Genomic DNA, 10,658 nt, shown 5'->3' with positions numbered 1-10,658 from the left:
AATCATAAGTCTGACTTGATTAGTTGAATTTGAGTTATTTTAATGAGGGCAATTTTAATTTGAATTTCTCTGCTCAATAATGATTAGAACATTTGTTATTTGACTATATATAGCTGTGAGTTCTTTGGACTCCAATTGCTATTTTACCCTCTGGTTGAAGATATTAAGGTGGTTTTCTTTGATCATTTCTTGAAATATGATGTCTCTGTTTGGTCATGCCTTGCAGATAATCTAATAATTTATAAATGATCTCTTCTAGACCTATTGCCAGGTCAGTTGGTTTTCCTATGAGAAATTTCAAAATTTTTACTAGTTTTAATTCTTTTTGCTTTGTTTTGTTTTTGCAAGGCAATGGGGTTAAATGACTTGCCCAAGGTCACACAGCTAGGTAATTATTAATTGCTTGATGTTGGATTTGAACTCAGGGCCTCTTGACATCAGGGCTGGTGCTCTATCCACTATGACACCTAGTCGCCCCTTATTTTTCATTCTCTTGATTGTTGATTTCCTCTTTGATTGTTTTTCAATGTCTCATAGAGTCTTTCGATTCCACTTGCCAAAGTCTAATTTTTAAAGGATTATTTTCTTCACTGAGCTTTTGTACCTCATTTTCTATTTGACTAATTATGAGTTTTAAGGAGATATTTTTTCCAGTTAATTTTTGTCCCTCTTTTGCCATTTGGCCATTTTTAAGGTGATATTTTTTCAATATTTTTTGCACCTTTTTTTTTTACCAATCTGTTAACTGTCTTGCCATAATTTTCTTCCTTTATTTCCTTTCTGTACCTAATTTTTCTCTTCTACTTTTGATTTTGAAAACAAATTTTTAGAACTTCCAGGAATTTTTTGTTGGGCTCATAATTGAATAATATCATTTCTTTTAGATTTGGTTTATCACTGTTTTGATGTCATTGTCTTCTGAGTTAGTGTCTTGGTCTCTCCTGTCACATAAAAGATTTTAATGGTCAGTTTTTTGGTTGTTGTTCTTTGCTAATTTTCCCATATTATTTCTTGATTTTGAATTATACCTCAATGTTTGGTTTTATTCCCATTGTGGTGGGGTAGGGTAGGTAGAGGAGCACTTTCACAAATTTCTGGCTTTTTCACATTGCTGTTTTCAGGACTAGTTCTGGGGTTTTGAAGTTTTAAGTAGTTTCAGTTTTCCTTGACTTTACTCTAGTCCTTACCTAGGAATGGCCCCTGATATCTGGGGCCTACAATTAACACTCCTCCCTAGGGGGCCTTGTTACTTTGAGACCAGAAACAATATTGTTCCTTAGGGACCCTGATTCCTTGGGACCAAAAATAATCCTACCTTTCAGGGTGTTCACCCCCCCTTTTGGTTAAAAGATCTCCCCTTTGTTCTGGAACTATGATTCAGAAGTATTTATAGAATCTGGTCCTGCATCCAATCTTTATGACCAGTTTTCAGGTACCCTTAACATTTCAGGACTGAGAGCTCCTGAACCTGCTGCTGCTTTTGTCACCACTACTTAGTCCCACCACCAGTGTTTCATACACATGGGCTCCAGGTCAGCCTCCTCCCCTGTGTTACAAATCTCTTTTTCTGACCTTCTGTATTGTCTTAGATTGGAAGATTGCCTTATTCTAACCTTTTTTTACTCTATCACTCCAAAATTCAATCTGAGGCATTATTTTAAAGTTATTTGAAAGGAAACATTGTTAGAAAACAGAATACTTTCTCTATCTTGCCATGTTGACTTTGCCTGTCAAAATCCTCCAGATATCTTATAAAGTAAAACTTGCAATAAGTTTCATTTCTTATTAAATGATCTCTGATGTCCCTTCCATTTCTAGATCAATGATTCTATGATCTATGATTGACAAAAACTGACTTCAGGATTGACTGATTGATTGGTCATATTGACTTGAAATGTAAGCAGTTCATCCAAGTGAATTTTCTGTGAGACTTTAATGCGGACTTTAATTCAGGAAGTAGAATAGGGATATATACATACATACATACATAATACATACATACACAAATAGAAACATATACATCCATATATTCACAACATATATAATTCATATATATATGTATATGCACACCTACACTCAGTCCCTCCAACTATCTATCTTTCTATCATCTATTATCTATCTATCTATCTATCTATCTATCTATCTATCTATCTATCTATCTATATTTCTTTCTTTCTTTCTTTCTTTTCTTTTCTTTCTTTCTTTCTTTCTTTCTTTCTTTCTTTCTTTCTTTCTTTCTTTCTTTCTTTCTTTCTATATCTACTCACCTATCTATCTGTAAATCTCCAGCTATCATTAGATATATGGGAGCTGAAAAGGTCAACAAAGAGAAGAGTATAGAGAAAGATGAATAGCCAAGCCCTGAGTCTTAGTGGATGCTCTCATTGGAGGAAGTTAATTTATCAGATTCTAGTTTATAGATAAATAATCTAAGGCCAAGACAGAAATATATTTTAAGCTTATCATAAATCATAGCAAAATAATGAATTGAGTCAATAGAATTATCACTTAGAAGTTAAATGTACCTGAAAGTTTTACAAAGTTTGCAAATGTTTTATGGATGTTGAAATTAGAGATATGATAATGCTGGACACAATAGGTAAGTATCCTAAAAATTCTTCCTGCAGCTGATGTTGGAAGGTTAGTAAGACTGAATAACATCAAGATCAAGGTTAAGCAGTGGAACCCAAGAGGAGAGAAACCAGACCAGAGAAAATCAATAGAGTTGTGCAGATAAAGCAAGCCAAGATATTTTTAAGTAAAAGTGCAAAAATTATTTAAGACATGGAAAGGTACACAGGTTATCATCAAAATCATCACTATCATATCACACACACATACACACACACACACACACACACACACACACACACATATATATATTTGTGAAGCAATTAAAAGAATGTGGAAATAGAAAACCTGAGAACAAATTTCAGTCATTTAATGCTTGTGGGACCTTGGATGTCAGTTTACCTTTTTTAAGGCTTGGCTTTAACACACCCCAAAGACTGTGAGGTCCATTTTTTGAAGGCAATGTACTTAGGGTTGAATGAAACTTCATCCATAATATGAGCACCAGGTAGAAAAAGTAGACATGACAGGTGTCTTCAGAAGACTAGCAAGGGTCTTCAATGTATTGAGAATCCTTTCAAGTTCTGCTACGCATCAGGCAGGGTGTAAAGTGTGTAAAAGAAGATGAATACCTCCAATGTGAGGACTGCTGAGTCCTTTTCAGGATTGCTTTCCACCTTTGATGTCCACCTGAGCTACCTAACTTTCACCTGTGGCTCCAAAAAGCTGTAGCGTGTAGAGCTGTCATAATTTAGTAAACTGGTTTGGCAGATGGCAGGGTAATTGAGGGGTCTCAAAGCTATCAGTGCGTTGGGGAGTGTCTACCCCAAGTATATGAAGTCTTCTATTGGTAGAATAAACCAATGAGAACAATTAGTTCCAACAATCATGAAGTCATCTGAAGCAGGCATTGTGCTTGATAAGTTTGATAAGACATTAAAGATACCAAGGTCATCCATTGCACCACCAGTTGTCGTGACTCTGATTTGCCACCTGGACAATGATGAGACCAACAACTTCATGCAACTCTACCTATCTTAAATCTAACTTATGCAAAAGACATCGCCTATACCACTTTGCCATTCCTTTCTCAAAGTTCTGTGGTGACAGGCAAGTGATGAAGCAGCAAGCGTGGATACACTGGGAGCTGTAGTCACAACCCTGCATGTAGGTAGCCTAGGCCATAGGGTTGTTTCCCCCCTGAAGGCAGCAGTGAGCTTTGGCAGCCCCCAGGTGACTGAGCAGCCCTTTTAAGGATCACATTGTTCACTTCTTGGAATGTGCGTACATTCATAGGTAACACAAGTTCCAGTCGACTTGATAGTCGAACAGTTCTTGTTGCAAGAGAACTCAACAGGTATCATATCCAAATAATAGCCTTGAGAGAAACAAAGCTGGCAAATGAAGGCCAGAGCTGGATACACATTTTTTTCTGGAGTGACTGTAGTGAAGGTGAGTGCCAGGAAACTGGAGTAGATTTTGCAATAAAAGCTAATTTAATCAAGAAGTTTGAATGCCTACCAAAAGGAGTGAATGACAGACTTATGATAATGAGATTGCCACTTGCAGGAAAATGCCATGCCACTGTCATTAATGCCTATGATTCCTAACATGATGTCAAAGAAAAATTCTGTGAAGTCAATGAAATCAAAGAAAAATTTTGTGAAGCCTTGGAGAGCCTTATCACCAATGTACAAAAAGAGGACAAGCTTATACTTCTGAGTAACTTTTATGCTGTAGTAGGCTCCAACTATCAGACATGGCAGGGAGTCCTTGGGAGGAAGTTAGAAACAGCAATTGCAATGGTCAACTACTACTGAAGACTTGTATTTCTCATGACTTTCTCATCATAAACACTGCTTTCCATTTACCTAAATGCAATAAAACTTTATGAATGCACCCTCACAGCAATTTTGCCATACTATGTGATTGTAGGGAGAAGAGACCGACAGGATGCGAGAGTGATAAAGGCAATGTGTGGTGCAGAGTGCTGAAATGATCATAGACTCATCCTTTCCAAGCTAAATATTCACATTCAACCAAAGCAAAGGCCCTAAGGCAAAGTGACTACAAGAAGAACTAATGTCAACAGATTAGAGTGTCTCTCTGAGCAGAAATACTTTGTTGCTAAATTGGAGGGAAAATTGAGCAGCACACTGTTGCTAAAAATAGAACAGAAAAGATATAGTGTATAGCACCACATTTGCTCATCTGGGTCAGAATACTTGCAAACATAAAGACTGGGTTGATGAAAATGTTGGAAAAATACAGAACTGCTAAATAAAAAATGAGAAATCTACAGGTTTACCAGCAGGTTATACTCATTCATTTCTAAGAAGGTAACATTTAATTTCATCAAACATACAAGTGAAGTTTAGAGAAATTTAGGATTCTTGGCTCAGTTTTATGAGCCAAAATTGAATTTATGAAATTCAGTTTTATGCAAATAGTAATAAAACAAAATGCTTTTATGATGCCTTGAAAGCTATTTATGAGCCAAAGACATATTGTGTATCTCAAATGCTCAATGCTGATGGAGCCCCATTGATTAACATAGGGACATGATCCTAGAGAGATGGATTGAACATTTCCATTGTGTTCTTCACAGACCATCATAAATCAATGCAGAATCAATTGATCATTTATGTCAAGTTGAAGTCAATCAGTCCTTAGTTGAAGATCCGACTGAAGAAGAGATTTTTGAATGCCATAGGCTCCTTTAAAGTGATAAAGTATCTGGTGCTGATCCTATTCCAGCTGAGATCTACAAGGTAAGGAGTCCATTGTTCATCCAAAAGTTGAGTGAATTTTCCAGATTATCTGTCATTAAGAGGTTATCCCTCAAGAATTCAATTCATTGTCCATCTCTATAAAGGTCTTGTGACAATCACAGGAGTATTTCTCTTTTAATCATTGCTGGTAAGATTCTTCACCTGGAAGATGGTCATCTCCCTGAGAGCCATTGTGGCTTCAGAAAGGATCAAGGAACATTCAATATTTGCTGCCTAACAACTCTAGAAAAAATGTCAGGAGTAGAGCAGAGATCTGCATACAACATTTATGAATCTGACCAAGGTCTTTGATGCTGTCAGTCATGAGGCTTTATGGAAAATTATGTCAAAATTTCATTGCCTGGAGAAGTTATTGTACTTCAATCTTATGATGGCAAGCATACTTGCTTAGGTTCTGGATAGTGGACGATGTTCTCATGATTTCCTGGTCACCAATGGAGTGAATCAAGAATGTGTCCTTTTTCCCATGCTTTAAAAAGAATGAGGTTTTCAATCAAATTCCTTCCCTGAGTATGAACCCTGCATCAAGGTCCGCTACTACTCTGATGGTAGATTCTTCAACTTGAAAAGGCTACAAGCCAAGACCAAAGTGGAGAGAGTGTTGGTGCATGGAATTCTGTTGGCAGATGATTGTGCCCTCAGTGTAACCTCTGAAGCTGAGATGCAGCAAAATATGGATCAATTCTCTGCTGCTTGTGCTCATTTTGACCTAACATTTAATACCAAGAAAATACAAGTGCTCCATCAGCCAGCATCACACCATCCATCAATTACAGCAAATGGAGAAGTTTTGAGTACTGTGGACAAGTTCACTTACTTTGTCAGTGTCCCTTCCAGGGAGGTACATATTAACAACGAGGTAGACACTCGAATTGACAGAACTTGCCCAGTATTGGGGAGACTCTAAATGATAGTGAGGGAGAGAAGAGGTATTAGACTAACTACCTTCAATTAGTTCTTAAGAGAGACCTTCAGGGTGTCCTGGTATCACTTCTGATATCCTTGTGAGCACTTGTGCTGTGCAAGTTTTCCAAAGAATACTATTTTTGGCAAGTGTATGTCTGGCCTTTGAACAACATGGCCAGTCCATCATAGTTGTACTCTTTGTATTAATGTTGGAATGCTAGGCAGTTTATCTCGAGAAACGTCCTCCATTTATGGCATCTTCTCCTGCCAGGTGATCTTCAGATTCTTATTAAGTTTAAATGGAAGTGATTCAGTTTCCTGATATGGTGCAGGATTCACAGGCATATAGCAATGAGTTCAGCAAAATGACTTTAGAAATGATAGTACAGCATGGGAGACACTAGTACAAGACTGTCCAACATGGTGTGCCCTCATCAGTGAGGGTGCTGCATAAATGAGAAGGGCAGAATTGCAGTAACTCAAAGGAAATATGACACTCATAAATTTAGAGTAAGCACCCTTGTGTTCACATGGACTATTTGTGGTCAAACTGTGGTAGAGCATTCCCGAGCTTGTATTAGTCTGATTAACCACAGTTAGACACATTGTAATTTGTCTCAAACATAATGAGGTCATTTTGGTCTTCTTCAATAAAGAAGGATAAGTTTAGTCTTTGAAGGCTCTATTATTGCAATGGTAATCTGTATTGAAATCACAGGTCTAGTCCTATCCCCTTTTTTAGTTGCTTAATTGATACTTATTCACAAGTCAGACTTGATTTTTGTATAAAATATTAGTGCTTATTTAGTCAAAGAATGCAGATTGCTTTAGAAAAACTATTCTCTCTCTGGTAGCCTGGGCAATTCTGAGAACTGCTGTCCTTTAAGGATTTGAATTTGACATATTGAGAGTTTGCCACACTGTTCATATTTGTTGTCCAACTTATTGCCATGTACATTAGGATTAGAGATGGCTTTATAATTTGACATCCAGTCAAGAGAAATATTACTTGGTATCTTATTACAGACATTGTGCAAACTGACCCATAATGGTTTATAAATAAACATTTAACAGTCCTTAAATATTTGCTAATATCAGGATTTATATGGAAAGAGCAGATAGCAAGAAGCAGGTATTATTAGCTGCTGGAAGACTGAAATTGTCCACTAAATGAAAAATTATTTTCCTATCTACCCTAAATGGAATGATATAAAGGAAACCCTTCAAATAAGCATTAAATGTTGGTTTCTAGACACAGTTCATCTGACTCTTTCATTAAATTCCCTCTATATTTTTTAATTTGACAATGAATAGATTTTTGACCTACTTATTCTCTAGAATTTTGAATAGTATATAAGGTAAAAGATTTCAAAGGACTTTTTTGTCATTAGTTACTATAGTGATACAAGGCATTCCACATATCTTCTTTGAATGCTCATTTATGCTTGATACCAATTTCCCAGGTTAATAATATCATTAGATTTCCTTAACTTAGAGAGTAGAGTCAGGGAAATTAAGGCAGAATAACAGTAGATGAGTTAAAGAAAATGGGAGATCTGTTAACTTGATTTAAAAAAAAATAATAATAATAATCATGATAATAATTAAATTATAGAAGAATTTATTTCACTATAATCTTATGTATTTTAATTAATTCATTGAAGAATATTTGTCTGAGAAGGGATCCATTAACTTTACCAGGCTACCAGAGGGTTAAAACCGCCCAGTTAAAGACGTGATAGTAATAGGGAAAGAGAAAAAAAAGATGAAATAAAGATAAAGATAAGGAATGTCTCCTGCTGTACTTTGGGAATGTTCAGAAATGAGATCTACTACCTGATATTCTCAGGCTCTAGACACTCATTGTGAATGATTGAATTTTATAATTCAGTTAGTAAACAATGAGCATAATTGGAAATAGTAAAATTGCACAGTATTATGCAGGGTAGTTGGGGTATTTTTCCTCCTATAAATGGAAAGATAGGTCCTAAATTTCCTAGGAACTTGATATTTTCAAGGAGACTCCCATCCCTTTATTTAATAGCCTGGAATTCAGGATGTTAACCCTTTGGTTAATTGCTTTTCTTATCTCTTAAGAGTGGTTCAGTATATATGCAATTACAAAATAGTTCTATTGCTGCCTCTCCGTGTCTGGTACAGGACACTTGGCATCCAGTGCATGGGAACACTCGATACAAAATTTTTCCCCTGTCCCACCCCTACTGCTATGTCTTGGATTACAGGAAAAGAGAACTGAGTTTCTGATTAAACATTTGGTTTCAATTTCTCCATGTTCAATCAATAACTGAGTGTGTCAAATTCGAATCCTCAAAGTAATAATCATCCTCAGAACTGTATAGGTTACCAGGGAAAGAACAGTTGTTCTCAAGTGACCTATATTCTTTGATTCAAATAAACATTGATATTATATATAAAAATCATGTCTAACTTGCAAATAAGTTTCAGTTAAGTAACTCAAGAAAGGAATAGGGACTAGACCTATGATTTCACTACAGATTAACAGTTTAATAATGACTGATAGTTATCAATCATTGAACTGATAAAATTAAAAAATAATCAATGGATCTCTAGAACTTGAGAATGAAATGTAGCAAATGGTAACATCTTTCATTTCTGAAAATTCCCATAGAATAATTAGCAAGTGGCCTAAAACAAGTACAGAGGCCACAGGTGTTTTCTAATCACCCAATCATTCTTTAGCTTTTTTCTTCTTTTTCCATAACTACCCATCTATCCAGAGAAGAAAATTCCCTTTCAGAACTTGAATTCAGTGGATGTGGAATTGATCTTCAGATCTGTAATTTACTATTTGTGTGAATTGGGCCTAGTCACTTCATCCCTTGGGGTCTCACTTTCTGAACTTGTAAAATAAGATATTTGGATTGGCTTCTAAGTTTTGTTCCAATATAAATTTTTGATTTATGATGACTGGTTTCATTTCTCTCCATTTTTTCTCTGGATATCCTTGAAAAGGGAAAAGAAAGGTCATCCCTTCAATAAACCACATTTTTAATAAACCGAATACAAACAGGTCTAGAAAACAAATGTATGTGGTTGCAAACATAATTGGAAATAGTAAAACTGCACAGTATTATGCAGGGTAGTTGGGGCATTTTTCCTCCTATAAATGGAAAGATAGGTCCTAAATTTCCTAGGAACTTGATATTTTCAAGGAGATTCCTATCTATTTATGGACCTGGATAGCCTCCAAAGGAAGAGGTAATCAAAGACTCAAGTGGGTTCATCTCTCCTGTAATCTCAGCCACTTGATCATCAGTCTATCAGTCATTAAACATACATTGGGCACTCCATTAATTAACACTTTATAATAGATTATTGAATGGAGGAATAGATGCATGGCTTAAAATTAATTGCTTATCTTTTTAATCATGTGTGATTTACTTTCATTCACCAGGAAATAAAGATCAGCTATTTAACCTGCCAGGTTGGTTCCTTCCAGATGCTTGACTCTTAAAAATAAATGAACAAACTTCACAACCTCAGAAAGGTACTAAGGATTTTGTCTCCATGATTTGAACTGTTCCAGAAACAGACTAATCTATTAGGTGCCTCTCACAGATCAAAGGCTACAATTTATGTTGTTTGCCACTTTGTAAGTACAACACATCTGGAATTTCTTGGTTTGCAGCTCTTAGCTACGGATGCAAGATGGATTCATGGTGTTTGCCTTGGCTTCTGCTCTCTGAGGGTCTTCTTTTGGTCTTTGGAATGGTAAGGATTAAAATGCATGCTTTATAATACATATATATGGAAAATACAGTAAAACAAGTCAAATAGAAGGTACAGGTAACTGAAGGACATCCTCTGCTCAAATTTGGAGTAATAATATCATTAAAACTTGTTTAACCATAGGTTGTCTTTCATTTGAATCAAACAGAATTCGTATGAAATGAGTGTTTTTTTTCAGGGCAAGCAAAGAAAAGTTTGGTGACAGCAAGAAATACAAGAGAGAAGATTAAGGAATTAAGACTCCGGTGTAATCAGTTCTTTTTATTTCTGCTTCATTGTTTCAAAACTAGTTTTTGATAATATGGAAAAAGGGAAATTTATTTTAGTTCAACTGTTTGTATTGATTGAAGGCATATTAATATTTAAATACAACTTATTTAAATAAAAAAATCTCAATATCAGTACATGTCTATGGATTGTGAAGAGCCCAGTAGAATAAGAATTCTTTTCTGATTTCTTATGAGCTTTAACCTAACCTTGGACAGGTAGAGAGGTACTCCATAATAGCTGAATGTGGACAAAGTTAAAGTACTAGATTATATTTCAAAGACTTGCAGAGATGCATTAAGTTATTTTAAATTGTTTTGTATATTTTTATTTTATTAAGGCAATAGGATT

The 10,658-nt window shown here is 35.6% G+C and overlaps 1 protein-coding gene across 1 annotated transcript in view; it reads left to right on the top strand.

Moving 5' to 3' along the window:
• Positions 1-2,577: 2,577 nt before the first annotated feature.
• LOC141499236 (meprin A subunit beta-like) overlaps positions 2,578-10,658 on the top strand; it is a 64,806-nt gene continuing 56,725 nt past the window's right edge. Inside the window, 2 exon segments of the mRNA XM_074202067.1 lie at positions 2,578-2,599; positions 3,868-3,928. Coding sequence (XP_074058168.1) covers positions 2,578-2,599; positions 3,868-3,928 — 83 coding nt within the window.

This window comes from Macrotis lagotis, chromosome X, assembly GCF_037893015.1.
Source record: "Macrotis lagotis isolate mMagLag1 chromosome X, bilby.v1.9.chrom.fasta, whole genome shotgun sequence".
Classification (NCBI taxonomy): Eukaryota; Metazoa; Chordata; class Mammalia; order Peramelemorphia; family Peramelidae; genus Macrotis; species Macrotis lagotis.
This window is presented reverse-complemented; position numbering and strand designations above follow the sequence as displayed.